Source organism: Xyrauchen texanus, chromosome 4, assembly GCF_025860055.1.
Source record: "Xyrauchen texanus isolate HMW12.3.18 chromosome 4, RBS_HiC_50CHRs, whole genome shotgun sequence".
NCBI classification, from domain to species: Eukaryota; Metazoa; Chordata; class Actinopteri; order Cypriniformes; family Catostomidae; genus Xyrauchen; species Xyrauchen texanus.
In genome coordinates, this window is record NC_068279.1 from 14,123,618 (window position 1) to 14,141,022 (window position 17,405).

A 17,405-nucleotide genomic window follows, 5' to 3' on the forward strand; every position below is an offset into this window, starting at 1 on the left:
TAGACCTAACCCTACCCCTAAACCTAACCCTCACAGAAAACTTTCTGCATTTTTACATTATGGGGACATTTGGTCCACACTGCTGCTCACTAGACAAGAAGCTTTGCCCGGTTGTTAATGCCTGGTGAGGGGGTGAGCTTTCAGTATCTCTGTAAATAATCAGATGTGTGTGCAAACACTATTTCAACACTTAACCAGCTAAAGTTGTGGCCATCTCTTAAAGAGGAAGTTGGCTTACATCATGATGTGTCTTAAGCAAGTGTCTTTTCATCATATTGCATGTTTTTTTAGTGTTTCTAATGCAGTGGAAAAGTCTCCTCATTACTTATAATGCAAGAAAGGAGAAAATGCACCTGCCCTGCCTAAAAGATCAGATTAGCCTGCATGTAATTCCCATTCTGGTCAAGGCTGGTTTATGCCATTTTTGTGCGGGTGGACTAGCAAAGTTATGCTTTTCACCAGCAAGACTTGCTGGTGGAGCTGGTTAAGCTAGTTTAAAAGCCTGGTGATGGTGGGGTCACAAGCACAACTTGCCCATACACACACACACACACACACACACACACACACACACACACACACACACACACACACACAGCGAGCCAGGTTCTGACCTCAAGAGGTGCACTAGTGACTGACGCTAGAGGCTGAGAGCCTCCTTGTTCATATATAAGCTTTTTTCGAGAGAATTAGAGAATGTTAACATGTGTAAGCATGCAGTGATCCCAAAATGGACAGTTAATCAAAATCCCTTCAAGGCAAGACCATCTTGGGAATGCTTCAGGGCAGCTATTTTCTATGGGTGCGAGTTAAATAAAAGTATAGCTGCTATGTATTTGAATGGGAAAAGATAGAAATCTCCAATATGTTGGTCAAGATTACAATCTAATATCATATTTAAATCTTTAAATCATAGTAAAATCTGACAACAGTGGTATCACAAATTGTGCTTCTTTAGCTCAAATCATGTTTAAAAAAACACTGTTTCTTAGGCTGGTCCAGCTAATGTGCATGCACATTATCGAGTTAACTGACAGGCAATGTCTGTATCTGTCACGGTTTGTTTTGAGGAAGAACCCAAACTTAGAGGGACTTACAATGATTAGAGTCTTTATTAATACACAGAGCAAAGAAAAGATTTTAGTTGAATGGTCACCGGTCTAAGCACTTTGGAGATGGTAAATGATCCAATAATGGGTCCCAGTTTATGTGAGGGAAGTCGGAGAGGGATGTCCTGGGATGACAACCAGACCTTTTGTCCGCAAACGTAAACCGGGGTCTTAGAATGATGATGGCCCGCCGACGCTATGTTACGATCACCAGTCTGGAGAAGGGCTTCTCTAGCGATCCTCCAGGTGCATCGGAACCTTTGGATAAACACGTGCACAGAAGTAACAACAGTGTCGGGTCCATGGGAGGGGGATAATGGGGGCTGGTAGCCTAAAAAGCATTTTTATGGCGACAGACCCATAGACGAGACCAATTGGGAATTATGCACATACTCAACCCAGGATAGTTTGGAACTCCAAGTAGACGGCTCCCGAGATGCCACAAAATCAGACCCTCTCCAAATCCTGATTAGCTCGCTCTGCTGAGCTGAAACAAAGCAGCTATTTGGGTTTTGGAACATGGAGTCTGCGGGGACCAGTCGAACAGTGTTTTGGAAGTTCGAATTGTCAGAGGAGCAGAGATCTTACTGATATTCTGAATGAACCAGCAGTAAAATTGGCAGACCATGTCAAGCAGCACATCATTTACGAGTGTCTGGAAGACGGCTGGGCAGTTGGAAAACCAGAAGGGCATGACCAAGTATTCTAAATTCCCAGTAAGGATGTTAAAGGCCATATTCCATTTGTCCCCCTCCCGGATCCGGACCAGGTGGTAAGCAAAGCGATGGTCCAACTTCGTGAAGACAGAAGCTCACTGCAAGAGTTTGAAGGTGGACGACATCGATGGCAAAGGGTAACGATTCTATGCAGGGACACAAAGAGCCGTCTTTCTTCCCCACCCCAGGCAGAAAGGAAACATTTTGAATAATACCTTCCGCTAGAGACTAGCTAATGTATTTCAGCTCCACCGACTCCTTCTACAACACAGAACGTGACTGAACTGGGGAAAGAGCAGAAACAAGACAATGTGACAAACAAAAACAACACAATGACATTACAGAATTCTCAACCCAGTTTAAGAGTGGATTATGAGTTACCAGCCATGGGTGTCCCAAGCAGAGCAGAGGGAGAGTGGATAACATAAAACCTGATCTCCTCTATGTGATTGCCAGATATAGTAAGCTGAAGAGAAGCAGTAATATGGGTTACCATGGTGAGAGGGGTATCACAGAGTGTGCTGGCAGCAATGCATTCATCCAAAGGAGATTGGGGAATGGACCACTGAGCAACCAGTTTAGTGTTCATGAAGTTACCCTCTGCTTCAGAGTCCACAAGGGCAGAAATGGAGTTACAGGTGTCACCATACTCCAACCAGGCCGGAAGGAGATTTATTTTTCCAGAGGATTTATCCAACGCAGTAACACTCACCAGTAACCCCTTTCCTACTGTTGAGCAGTGCCTTTTATTGGACAGGAGGCTGCTGTGTTTTGGTCACCGGTGTTGTTCTTTGGGTGGTAGCCAGGCTCTCCTAATCTACATGCTCTCCTAATCTACATGGGCTCCTCCTCTGAACTGAGCTCATACGATCCATTTGGCATGGTGGTAACACATCCACAGGATGGAGATTTGGATGTTCTCATCGGATGGCAAGACAATTGTCGACCCTGATTGCCATGTCCACCAAATAATCAAGGCGAGAGGGAAGGTCCAACGAATAGATCTCGTCCTTTACCCGGTCAGATGCATGCCTTTCCCATGCAGGAACTGGTCCCACAGTGCTTGCACATTCCAACTGCATGCTGCAGCGAGTGTGCGAAACTCAATGGAATAATCAGAAACAGAGCAGTCACCTTGATGGAAATCTGAAAACTTCCTCACTGCCTCCTTTCTGGAGGAAGAGCAGCATCAATGGTTCCCCACTCACAAGCTCTACTGTTTAGCAGGGTGATGACATAAGTCACTTTGGCTTGTTCTGATGGAAATGCTGATGTTGTAAAGCAAAGATCATTGAGCACGGAGACAGAAAAGACAGACGCGTTTTAGGATCACCAGAGTATGGAGTGGGCTGGTTTATCCGGGGCTCAGAGGATCCAGAAACCCCAACCATAAAGTGTGGCGTAGCAGCTTCAACAGAAATTGTTAGGGCCTTGAAGAAATTTCAGCTATCGCCCAGCCATCTCCTCAATGGCTTGACTTGAGGCAGCAAGCTGTTGATGACCCATTAGCATCCCCTGTGTGATACTGCCGTGTGGAGTGATGCTCCCTCTGCTGGGTCCATGTTTGTCTAGATTGTTCTGTCACAGTTTGTTTTGAGGAAGAACCCAAACACAGAGCGTAGTACTATGATTAGTCTTTATTAACACGCAGAGCAGGGATGGCAATGAAAAGATAAATAAATCCACAGCACTGGTTGCAGTAGGCTATGATGACATGGGCAACAGATGAGGAGATGCTAAGACACAGTGATGAATGGTGATGTGATGATGACTGCAGCGACAGGGTAAGCAATCCACAGGTAAGAAACCGATCAGCGAAGTGACAGTCCCGTAATATAAACACAGAGCAGAGAGAAGAGCGGGGAAACCTGACAGATAATCCACACCAGAACAAATATCTGGGAGAGAACAAAACAAAGACACAAGTTGAACTGGATGGCTAAACTACATGGACAAAACTCACAAAACAATGTGGCGATAGACACGACCCACAAGGGAGAATATAGCAACAGTTGGAGGTGATTGTCTCATGAGTGGCGCACGGAACCGTGACAGTATCTAAAAGAGGATTGGCTCTTTTGTCTGTTAGGCAGGGCTTTTTTTCTACAGCCGCCAGATTGGGTGTTCCAGTTTCTTCTATTTATTTTAAATAGAGTCCACCATGGGCAAAACAAAACAGTATCTGACTTAATCAATACTTTAAGAATTGTGAAAAAATATAATTGCATGAGATTATAAAATGCAATTTTTAAGAAAGATAGCATAAGCACTTCAAATCCAAAAATGCTCTTCATAATTAAGACAAATAAAGTATTTTGACATTTTCAAGTTGAATTTGATTGAGAATACATGGTGGGGGCCAGATACAGATACATTTGGATTGCATTGACATAAAAAATAGGTTATTTGGATATAAATAAGAGATTAATGACTTAAATCTAAATATATAGCTAGATAAAAATGTAATAAAAATAAAGAGGGTTAAAAAAGGTATATTATGGCTCTGTCGTTGTACAAAGCTTGTGCTATGAGCCTTTGCGATCATCTGATTTAGAGCTGCATCTGGTAAAGGGATGAACCAAGAAGATGGTGGCAACCTGATAAAAGCTGCTTGTGTGACTAAGACTTCTGACATGCAGCTTTGTCGCTCTGCTAGGCTGAGTCTCATCTACTTGATACACATTTATTAAAACTGTCTGAACGAGGTTTGAAAATGTCCCATGTCTTTAGCTAAATTGATTTGTTGCTTGACAGATTATTTTGTAAACCTCATTAATTTGCTCCATTTTCATGGGATTTGTTAGACATTTCGGTCCTGAGCGGTGAAAGTGTGTTTCAGATGTGGCCATTAGTGCTCAGGAAAAGTCTATTGTGATGCTGGAGTGGAATCACTGTCATCATGGGGTCTTTCAAAGCATAATTTTATATACTGAATTGCTGCCGATTGCTGCAGTTATTCTAACAGGCAGTTTCTGTAGTGACAGTAACAACCAGTGGGGGGCCTTGGAACTTCAGTCATCTTTAAATCTCCATGTCCATATTTAGAGAGAGAGGGAGAGAGAAAGTATTTGTGTATGTGTGAGAGAAACTGAGAAAGAAAAAAATGGAAAGAAATGAGAAGACAAGGAGGGAGGAGAAAAGGAAGAGGACATTTATGAAAATTAAGTTGGGGGAATACAGGAGATAGGTTGGGTGAAGTTCCTCACAGTATCATACCAAGTTACAGGCAACATCTCAACCAGGTGATAAAGTCAAACCCCTTTATGAATGCAAGAAAAGCCAAACAACCATATTCTCAAATTACATTTGAGACAATCCAGCCTCTTTTCCATACAATGGTATTGTGGAAATTGATGCATTATCTGTGAATAAGAAGATTTAGAGCAGCTTTGCTGAGGATGAATGGAGTCTAAAGGAGATGGATGAAAATGAGTCCACAACAGTGTGTCGCAAACAGCATTGACCTTCAATCTACCAGAAGTGGACCGGTGACCAGGCCTGCAGAGAAAAAGGTGCACCTTTTTCACGAATGTACTTAGTGGCAGCAGTGGTTTGTGTGTATGTTTGTGTAAGCTTAGCAGCTGATTACATTTGGTGCCCTTGGAGGGACCTTAAAACTGAGGGTTAGAGAGCAGTATGAGAGAAATTAAAGGTGAAGTGTGTAATTTTTCCAATATTAAATTACTTTTGATTCTATCCTTGCTCCGTGTGCAGAGACACCTATAATTAAGCTATTTGTAGGTTGATTTCTCCAAAAAGTGTAAACACTACCTCTGTGGCACTTTCAAAATGTTGCTCTGTCAGCGAATGGTGTGAGTTAGGATCTATCTGTTTTTTGACCAGTGGAAGATGGGGAAGTGTTCAAAAAAATTTAACATCACCATTTTTGCAATTTCATTTGGTGAAGCAAGTGGTGCAGAAATTACACCCTTAAACTTTAATTCAAGCTCTAAACTAAATATAAAATCTACTATTTACAGAAGGTATATTCGGCATGCATCAGAGGGATGGTTTAGTTACAAGCTTCTGTCACAGAAATGCGTTTTCTAAATGTGAAATGATTTGAGAGAAGACTGTCCTGCATTCAAAAGATTTTCGCATTTTAGACTCTCAGAAAACGTGAAAATTATTATAAAATTTATTATTTTGGTAATGGCTGTCCATGTACATTATAGTTTCATGGGCTGAGCAGACAACATGCTGCAGGTTTTATTTAACATATAGACATGGTTGGGGAGTAACAGAATACATGTAACGGGAATATGAATTTAAAATTCAAAATATAAGTAACTGTATTCCACTACAATTAAAATTTTAATCATTGGTAAGTAGAATACAGTTACATTCAAAATGTATTTTGATTACTGAAGAGATTGCTTTGCAATTTATTGGAATTTCTTTCATTTAATATTTAGTCCTTTCAGATGGAAAAACGTTGCGTTGTTCCTGTTCCGAGGGAAGGAACAAGATGGAACAAGGGGTCTTACTGGGAGGCCAAATGTACCTATGAACCTGAGAAAAGGCCAATGTCAAGTTGGCAGACATAATTAGCATGCCCCGCCCCAGACATATGGGTATAAAGGGAAGCGGGGCAGTCAGTGCCAGTCAGGATTTTGCAATGAGGAGCCGAAAATAAGGTACGGCCGTTTACAGTGGTAGGTCTTGTGCTGTGGCAGGAGGGACACAACATCTCATTCCTTCCCTTGGGGAACGGAGGTTACAACAGTATCCACAACGTTCCCCTTCTGTCACTCACTCGACATTGTGTTACATAACTAGCATGGGAGCAAGCCCGGCAGCCGCACCTCTTCTTTCACTATGTCTCTCACATAGGATGTGACATAATGCTATGAAATACATCAGGGAAAGCAGTCTTTCCCGGTCCCATTCTTTCAGTGGGAAAAGACCCTGCGGAAGCCACATCCTGCCCAGTCTAGGGGGAGGTAACATGTTGCAAATACACCACAAGGATTGTGAAGCCGTACGTGGGAAATGGCGCGGTGGTAGGTCCAGCCTAATGAGGGGCGACTCTATAAGCATGGCGACCTGGGCAGTAGGGCTGCCCAAGGGAAACACTGGTCCGCCGACATGGGGACTGTACCGTGGGAAATACATCACGAGGAGTTTGCCTGAAATGGGAATTAACCAGTACAGAGCACCTGTGACTCGTAGTGGGTCTGGCCGCGAATTGCTCTGCTGAATTCACCGGCCAGAAGGCTAGGGAGGAGAACATCCAGGGAGCGACGCTTAGTGGCTGACCTGGGAAGAAGGTGCACTGGATCAACTTGATGAAGGGCGCTGTGTGCTAGCGGAACACCTGGTCGGTTGTGCCGTGTTACAGAGTTCTACCGGCTCGGACCTGACAAAACACGAGACGAGACCGACTCAACCCTGAGATTGTAAAATCTGGCAAAGGTATTGGGTGTTGACCAGCCCTCTGCTCTGCTGATGTCTGCTAAGGAGGTGCCATGGGCCAGTGCCCACGAGGATGCCACACTTCTCGTAGAGTGTGCTCGAACCCGCAAGGGGGTGGGCACGGCCTGGGTATGATAAGCTAAGGAAATAGCATCAACGACCCAGTGAGCTAACCTCTGTTTGGAGACATTCCCTTTCCACCGTCCGCCGAAGCAGACAAAAGAGCTGCTCAGAACATCTAGAGCTCTGCGTGCGGTCCAAATAGATACGCAAAGCACATACCAGACACAGCAACGAGAAGGCTGGGTCTGCCTTCTCTCAGGCAGCTTGCTTGCAGGGTCACGACCTGGTCCCTGAAAGGGGTCGTTGGAACCTTGGGCACGTAGCCCAGTCACGGTCTCAGGATAATGTGAGAATGTGCCGGACCGAAATCCAGGCAGGTGTCGCATGCAGGTCCCCAACCCTCTTGATGGAGGCTAACGTGATCAGGAGGGCTGTGTACAGGGAGAGGGCCTTGAGCTCAACTCAATCAAGTGGCTTGAAGGGGGGTCTCTAAAGGCCCAAGAGGACCACAGAGAGATCCCAGGAGGGGGACAGGCTAGGCCGGGGAGGGTTCAATCTCCGGGCGCCTTTCAGGAACCTGATAATCAAGTCGTGCTTACCTAGGGACTTGTCATCTACTGCGTCGTGGTGGGCTGCGATAGCAGCTACATACACCTTCAAGCTGGAGGGGTACAGCCTCCCCTCCAGCCTCTCCTGCAGGAATGAAAGCACTGACTGAACTGTGCACCACTGCGGGTCTTCGGCTCGAGAAGAACACCAATTCGCAAACAAGCGTCACTTTAGGCCGTAAAGTGGCCTGGTGGAGGGAACTCTGGCTTTTTGATCGTGTCTACGACTGCAGGTGGTAGATCCACTAGATCTTCCGCATCCTGGCCAGGGGCCAGATGTGGAGGTTCCAGAGGTCTGGGTGCGGGAGCCAGAGGGTGCCCCGTCCTTGAGATGAAGGCCCTTCCTCAGGGGAATTTTCCAGGGAGGTGCTGTCACGAGGAGCGTAAGATCCGAGAACCAGGACAGGGTGAGCCAGTAAGGGGCCACCAGGATGTCCTATTCCTCGTCCTCCCTGATCTTGCACAGCACCGGAGCGTCCCGAGGCTTGGGTGCTGAGAAAAGACTCAAAGCACTTACCTTGCTCCGTGCACTTTTATGAGTGGGAACTCAAACTTTTTTAGAGGAAATAAACTCTTTTTAGGAGGAGAAACACTCTTTCAGGCAATGAAAGCGCTGTCGATGCGCCCAGGGGCGTGGACTGCGCAGCGTGCAGAGAGAGAACGCCAGCTGGAAATGCGCCGTAGATCCAACAGCAATGCTTATCCCCAGTAGAGGTGAGTGAAACAATGGTGAACTCAGCTTGCTGTTGCACAACCGTTCGGCTCCGAAGAAACATTCTGACTGGCACTTGCTGCCACGCTTCCCTTTATACCCATATGTCCGGGGCTGGGCATGCAAATTCTGTCTGCCAACTTGACATTGGCCTTTTCTCAGGTTCATAGGTACGTTTGGCGTCCCAGGAAGACCCCTTGTGTCACTTCATTGGACACAACGTTGAGTGGGTGACAGAAGGGGAACATTTATACATGTAAATGAAGTGATCCAAAGTGCATTTGAACAGCAGTGAAACACTTTCTTATGATGTGTTACATTCATATGAGCAGACAGAGAAGAATGTTTTGAGCAGAAGAAATAGAAATAAACCTTGTGTAAATTGTCAGCTTTACGCTAAGCTAAAATACAATTTCTAGCCATTTTACATCACGATCATATTTTTTTTATCAAGAAAATTAATGTTGGATCATAATACATTTTTTCTTGTGAGACCTTTGATATTAGGGCAAAAATCTTATTCTTGATAATCATTTTTGTATTGTTTCATGTAAAAATATAAAATAATCCTTAATACGAGATCAATTTGATTAATCTTGTTTTAGAAACAACACTGCATAAGATATTTATGTTTTACAGAGAATGTATTTTTAACATGTGTATTTTGTCTTATTGTACCGGCAGAGTTTTTATAGTCAAAACAAGTGAAAAAATCTACCAGCACTGAAGAAGTAATCCAAAGTATTTAGAATACATTACTGACCTTGTGTAATCTAATAAAATATGTTACAAATGACATTTTACAGCATGTATTCTGTAATCTGTAGTGGAATACATTTCTAAAGTAACCCTCCCAACCCTGCATATAGACCTCATTTACACCTGGTATTAAGATGCATTTTGGGTGATCTGATCACATGTGGTCAGTGCTAAACACGGGTATAAAATGCTTTGTGATTGGAACATATAAACAACACATGAAAGTGGTCAAAAATGCACGTGACCACATCACACCACAACTCTAATCCATCAGGACATACCATCAGTATCACCCCTCAACTGTCAATCAATCACTGTGCTAAGACAAGACTTTAAACTTTGTCGGTTACCACCGGCATTAAAAGAAAATAATTGTCCTATCGGCAAATTACAAAGATTTGCAGATACATAAGCACAAGAACTTGATGGATTCATCAGTGTGTTTGATATCAACACAGATGGTAAGTATGAAGATCTGAAACTCCTTTAATATAGGTTATCCATAAAACTAACAGATACATTTGCTTGAAATGTTGCATTTGTGCTTATATTACATTTCAGATGCATCTGGGAGAAACAGGACGTCAGTTTTATTCTGACTTTCTTTGTCTTTTATGACTTTGTTGCTCTTTAAAATGATATTTCACCCAAAAAATACAATTCTCTCATCATTTACTCACCCATATGATATCCCAGGTGTGTATTGCTTTCTTTCTTCAGCAGAACACATTAGAAGAAAAGTAGAAACATATCTTAGCTCAGTAGGTCCTTAAAATGGAATTCGATGGTAATTAGACATTTGAAGCTAAAAAATTACAGACAGTCAGCATAAACGTCATCCATACGGTTCCAGCGGATAAATTAATGTCCACTTCCCATGAGTTAAAAGCCTTCATATCGATGCAATATCTAGTCAACCCAGACTTCTTTTGATGTGTCCATTTAATACAGGAAGGTGACATTTTAAAAGGGTTCACACATCTGCAATATGTCTTTAAAACATTCCCTGCCAGATGCAATTACCTATGATCATCAGATTCTTGTACACAGTAATTAGAACACAATGGTTTCCAGATTATGCATCTTTTAGCAAATGTCTTGGTGACCAATGTGTGCTTAAAGTACATGGCTGTCATGACAGAAACAGAATCAATAATTTTATATGAACATTAACAAGTTTTATAAACACCAACTCTCAGAATGGGAAGCCTGACCAGTAAGCCAAGTATTCATGGCCAGGAGTAGTTAAGACTCTGCTGGCTAAGAACTGCTGGTTCGATGCCCTTGTGCAAAATGCTTAACCCTAGGTATTTGCAAGGGGATTGTGTAGGATTGATTTATGGCAACATCGTGATAAATTAGCAGAAACAAATTCCATCATACCTGACCATGTGGTGATTAATATAAAGTGTTTTGAGATGAGGTGAACTGTGACGGATAAGGTCAATGTTTCCATATCAACAGTCAAATACGTTTACACTATTGAACCTGCAGCCAATTATGTCCATATTTCCCATTACTGTTCAGAACCAGATAGGGGCATAGAGCTGGAGATCAGAACAGAGCAGAGAGTTTGCTTTGTATTTTGATACAGACTGTAAAGCTTAACCAAGCAGTAGCCCTTTCAAAAAAGGAGTTGCAGTTTATCCAGTAGAAAGTATGTTACCATGCGGTTAATGATGCGAAACATGACCACAAAAAAGCTGAAAAAACAGATAAAAGGAAAGAAAGGTTCATCATAATAGACATTTCCCCTTAAATGTCTATGGAGGATCTTATGTGGATTCTTAGTAGGCACCTTTAATATTGGTTCCAAATTATATAAAAAAGTACATTATCTGACCTGTATATTCCTTTAGGGATGTTTTATCATGCTTATAGAATAATATTGAGTGTACTTTTCTTAGTTAGCAATTTTGGCTAAGAATCTTTTTTCAATTATCAAATCCTCTCGGAAAAACCTCCCCAAACACAAGCCCTACAAGCTCTCCTTTATGAAAATTATGAAAAGGTCAGTGAAGCGTTCATACCAGATGTGATATGAGGATGGGAGATTATCTGAGGGATATGTACAAATTATTTCTCATTGCACAGATGGATAAGTCTGTTGCTATAGTTACTACATTACTTTTTAATTACTTTCTGTCAAAGTTTTCTCTCAATTGATTAGCTCTTTTGTTGCCAGTGCCAGTGCACGTGTGTTTGTGTTTGATGTTTTTGTTGTGGTATTATTGTATGATTGTGTGCAAATGTATGTGCTTTCAATTCACAGAAGATGAAGTCCATAGTACCAAGAAGAAAACCTATTAAAGCTTTCAGCAAAACCAGACAAAGGTACATGCAGCACACACATATACACAAACACACACACATTTGACACCTCGAGTTACTTTTTTAAAAAGGTAATGCGCATTCTTTTAAATTGGAATCTGGAATGAAAACAGCAAAAATGTATGTAAATGTGTATTCTTTTCTCTTCTTATTTCTCACTCTCCCCACTCAAACAAACATTCTCACTCTCCTATCATTACTTGTTGCCAGTGCCACTGGTTTCTCCTCCTTCTTCATTTAATTGCTTCTCATATCTTGCTTGTTCCTTTTGACTCAAAATGGCCTGCTGCTCACTGGCTGTCTGATCTATGCATGCATGCATGTGTGTGTGTGTGTGTTTTGATCTAGCTGATTTAAATCTAAATGACATCTTTCATGTACTGAAATCTGTGTTGCTCTTTGTGTGAGTCAAACTTAATCACTCACTGGGCACTTGATTAGGGCTCTTTCAAAAAGAAGTTTAAAAGTGCAGAATCAAAGAGTTTTGGAGTCTAAAGAGTCTAAGAATGTTTATCTTTGACCTTATTCTTTATTCTGAAAGTCAGATAAAAAGTAATGGACATTCTCTTAGTGATGTGTAGCTGGTTGATGCATACATGTCCATGGATTTTTGCAATTATTTTCACCATATATTCACCTTTTTGTCTACACAAATGGTGTTAATTTACAATGGTTCTGCAATGTGTTGAAAGTACAAATGTTTCATGTAGTCTCTTAATTAATATGAGATAATAAAAGCTACTGTATATGTGTGATTGAATTAGCAAAATATTGTTTAAAATAGATTTAGATCAAGTACAGCATGTCTTACCGCTGGGCATGCCAGCTTTTTTTTAAAGTATTTCATGTCATCTATCCATGTTCTTGTTTGGTCAAAGGATTGTCATTTTTTTTAGGCAAAATGGCTGTCAAAAGGATCTCTAAAGCTTTGTCTCTCTCTCTCTCTTTTTTCTTTTTGTCTCTCTCTGTCACACACACACACACACACACACACACACACACACACACACACACACACACACACACACACACACACACACACACACATGTTGTGTTTCCATGTTTTATGGGGACTTTCCATAGACATAATGGTTTTTATACTGTACAAACTTTATATTTTATCCCCTAAACCTAACCCTCACAGAAAACTTTCTGCATTTTTACATTTTCAAAAAACATAATTTAGTATGATTTATAAGCTGTTTTCCTCATGGGGACCGACAAAATGTCCCCACAAGGTCAAAAATTTCGGGTTTTACTATTCTTATGGGGACATTTGGTCCCCACAAAGTGATAAATACACGTTCACACACACACACACACACACACACACACACACAATTACTGACAATTCCCTTGGTACTGGCTACAAGACACTGTGCCTTATATAGGCAGGAATGCAACTTTAGTCACACACACACTCAATGTGCGTCATTTAGATTTCAAGAAAGGAAAGAGAGAGAGGGAGAGAAAGAAAGTAAGAAGCAAGTAATCAGGGCAAGATAAGCACTAAATACAATTGAAAATAAAAAACTACTATTTGTGGAACAAATCTGAAATTTAAAAGAATTATGCAAGGTAGGAACATAAACCTTATTGAATCTGATGCTGAGCTGCGTTCTGTAGCTGTAGCTACAGTTCGCACGTCATTCGGAGAGAATATCTATTAGTTGCCCTATGCACATGACAAAGGTTAGATGATCCAGGTTGGATTATAAGATTTATAAAGGACAGGATGCAACAGTGGTGGAAATGTTTGTCATGTTAGGCCCTGTGGAGAGAGAATGGAAGAAAGTATGAGAAAACTGCTTCTTATAAACACAGAATGGAAATATTAGCATGAATCCAGAAGGAATAATCCAAAAGTCTGAGATTAGTTAAATATTCATGTCATTGTGGTTCTATGGAAAATGGACTGCTAGAAAATTCATACATTCCATACAGAAATAAATGTATACATACATTACATGGCATTTTTGTTCATAGCTATAAATAATAATTTGTACGTCAGCCTTTCAACTGGCAGTAGAATGAGTTTTCATTCTATTTCACTGAATTGTCATTTAAAAAAGGAATCATCGCAGACACTGCACCCACATTTACTTTACCTAAACTCTTACTCAACCCTAAAAGAGAAACAAACAAACAGAATTAAGAATTTAAATTATATACAATATATGTTTAATTAAGTATTTTTTTCTTTGTCAAAACTATAGCTAAGTTTGTACACATACACAAACACCTGTGATAGAATGTACAAATTTGTCAACCTACGCACTTGAAATTTAAACAGCAGCATACACACATACACAGAGAAACAGGTGTTCCATTGTCTTGTTATATTTATGTCATGACGATTGGTGTCCACAGGTTACATAAAGGAACTTCAACCTTCAAACAAAATTAATTAACAAAACTAAATTTCAGTTAGTGTGTTGGAATCAGCCAAGCTCACCTAAAAGCAATATATACAGTTGTATATATATATATATATATATATATATATATATATATATATATATATATATATATATATATATATATATATACACACACAGTGTTTATATGTAAGATTCAGGGAACAGTTAATTTTGCATCCCTTGCAAACATTCTAGTATATAATTTTTATTCTAAGATATGATGAAAAACATTTTGACATTGAAAATCTATATTTTTTTAATATGTTCAAAATATTATAATGTTAGGGTGAATTATGGTAAAATAGGACATTTTGTAAAGTGGACCACCTAAGATCTGTTGAAAAGTAGAATTCCCAGATTACCCCAATTCACCTTATTACCTTACACCATATTTTTTTGTACAATTAAAAATATAATATAATATAGTGTTTGGGGCAGAATTAACATGGAACAGTAGTTTGGCTTCTGTATGAAAGCAAATGTTGTTCATCTGTGGTGAAATTAAACTGTTGACTCTTCTACAGCGATGAGTATGAGGCATGCCATGTATCCAAAAATGCAGTGCTGTTGATGGAAGCCCATGTTCACCTTACCACTGGCTTGCAGTCAAGAGAGAGACTTCTGTTACTTTTCACAGATTCACTTATCATCGCCAAGACCAAGTATGTTACTAATTAAGCATGTGTGCGTATGTGTATTATTATGCAGATCAGGCCAAAATTTAGGGCATCTGTCTCTGATATTTAGCTGCTTGTGTACTAATGTATATGCATTGTATGTGTGTATGTGTTTTAGGTCTCTGTATCTAAAGCTGAAGGTTTGTGTTTGCCTATCAGACATATGGCTGGGATCCTGTATTTATTTAATCACAGAGAGAAAACATACATCCAAAAACTCGTTTGTGATTGGCTGGCCGACCACCAATTATGTTGTCACTTTCAGGTAATTCCACAAAAAATACTCTAAAAGTAGTTGTAATCCAGAAGTCCAACAACTTGAAATCTTTGCAAACCAAACCTGACCAATATTGCCATTGAGGGAAATAAAATTATTTATTATAAACAATTCTGTTTATGCGACCTCTACAGAATGTTTATGTGAATTCTACAACTTGAATCCTCAAATAAGATTTTTAAGTATGCTGTAGTGAAGGGGAAGGCATGGATGATGTGTTTAAGTCCTAGGCATTTCAAACTAGTATGCTGAGGCAAATTTATTCCACCCACACAGCTGCAACTGACTCAGACCTGATCATGAAACACCGTGTTCTATGTTAAACCCTCAAAATTCTTTTAAATTCACCTACAGTATAAAGTTCACATTATTATTTAGCATAAATGTGCACGCACACACACACACACACACACACACACACACACACACACATACATACACACACGCATGCATGATCTCTCTTCTTAACAGTGCTGATTTGACTCCTTATTAACCTGATTGGATTGTTAACTTAAGCTCTTCATCAGAAAAATTATTTTGTTGATAAAAGTGGGTCAAAACTTGTTGCATATCACGGGATAAAAAACAAAATGAGAATGCTATTACCATGTTCAATGTCACAATTGAGCTTTTTAATATTTTTTTTTATTAGTGGCCAGGAATTAGTGCAGAATTTTAAATATTCAGTTTACATCATAATGTTTCTTTGTTTTATTTTTTGATCCTAAAACTTTCTGTTTATTTCCAGGATTAAATTAGGTTTTCAATCACAGATTTTGTGACCTTTTAAATCCCATTTGTTTCAGAAATCATCATTAACCTACAAATGACAGGAAATAAGGAATGTTTCAACAGCTCTGTCTGAACATGTAATACAATTTCGACCACCCCTACAATAGTAATTGTGGGTGCTATTATTGATCCCAAAGGGCACTTCAGGGACTCCGTATGCTATAGACCTTATTCAAAGCATTCCATATTTAGTTTTTTGACAAGAATGAAAATGAATATGATGCTTAAATGAATCTCAATTAGAGAGTTAGAATATCAACCCCCTATTTTTATTATTTATGTTTCCCTCCCCTTGTCCCCTCCCTGATCCAGGTAGACGGGGATGGCCTGCCGGCAGACGGGGCGGAAGGCACGCCCCTCCCCAGGGAAGGGGTGGTGTACGTCATGCCGGGGGCTCCCCAGCCTGAGAGAACGAGGGAGGAATGTGAGAGGGCGGAGGGAGGGGCCGAGTCGTGATTATACACACCCGGTCCCTTATCAGGCTAATTAAGCCTCCGAGAGGAATAAAGGCCGACTGCGGAAGGTGGTGCGACGAGAGAGAGATAGTTTACGGTCAGCTGACCGTCATGTGTGTTTGTGGATTGTTTAAGTTCATCATTAAATGTATTATTTATATTGTTAAGCCGATTCTAGCCTCCTCCTTTCCCTTATATCCCTTTACAGGTTGCTTTGCGAGTGCACGTTTTAAATGTCTCAGATCCAGGATCGGCCGAAGCCCGCCGTCTATCTTTGGGACAAGAAAATAATGGCTGTAAATCCCTTATTGGGCATGACAATTTGGTACAATCTCTATCGCGCTTTTCATGAGGATCTTGAAAGGGGCTCTTAACACTGAACACTTAACATCTTCGGACTAAACTGTGGAAGACAGAATGCCATTGAAACGGGTTGGCCGGCATGTAAATTGGATCATATAACCATTTTCAATCGTTTTTTTGCACCCTTTCTGAAATACCCGTTAGGGCACGCCATGCGTCCATGTAACGGCACAGAGGGCAATTTGTTTACCATATGATATAATGCGTCGCTCACTATAGGGAAGTGGTTGCACATAATGTGTGTGCTCTGAAGTGGAAAAGGGCTCTTTATTGATCATGTGTTGAGCATCTCGTTCATTTTCAATGAATGCTGTATTCTTTTTTGAACTTATTGCATTTTTTGATTGCATTTATTTGAGTGCAAGACACAGGAACAACATTTTGAACACTATTGTGAACAACAATATTCCTTTCCCGACAAATAGTAGTGGGGCGATGGGGAACAGTGTTTTTTGTCTCCTATAGATTTTTGGAGCAGACCCGGAGAGAACCGCGGGCTCTGCTTTTTGCTTCAATGGGTTGTGCCCTTCAGGAGCGCTTTTGCTGTGCTTGCTAATACTCAGGTGCCAGTGAGGCAGCAGGTATGGGGCTTTGAGTCAGGTGCTAGCTAGAAACAGAATGTGGGCAAACCGGCTGTTATGTAGTCCGTTTGGGCATAAAGTGTCTCATAGCATGTGACTGCTGCTGATTCGTGATGTAACGCTCAGC

General features: G+C 40.8%; 1 protein-coding gene across 1 annotated transcript in view; it reads left to right on the forward strand.

Annotated features, from left to right (window-relative positions):
* Positions 1-5,025: 5,025 nt before the first annotated feature.
* Positions 5,026-17,405, forward strand: part of LOC127643214 (rho GTPase-activating protein 20-like) — a 61,338-nt gene continuing 48,958 nt past the window's right edge. Inside the window, exons 1-4 of the mRNA XM_052125849.1 lie at positions 5,026-5,337; positions 11,655-11,716; positions 14,658-14,795; positions 14,929-15,075. Of these exons, the coding sequence (XP_051981809.1) occupies positions 5,248-5,337; positions 11,655-11,716; positions 14,658-14,795; positions 14,929-15,075 (437 nt within the window). The 5' untranslated portion in view covers positions 5,026-5,247. The remainder of the gene's footprint in view (positions 5,338-11,654; positions 11,717-14,657; positions 14,796-14,928; positions 15,076-17,405) is intronic.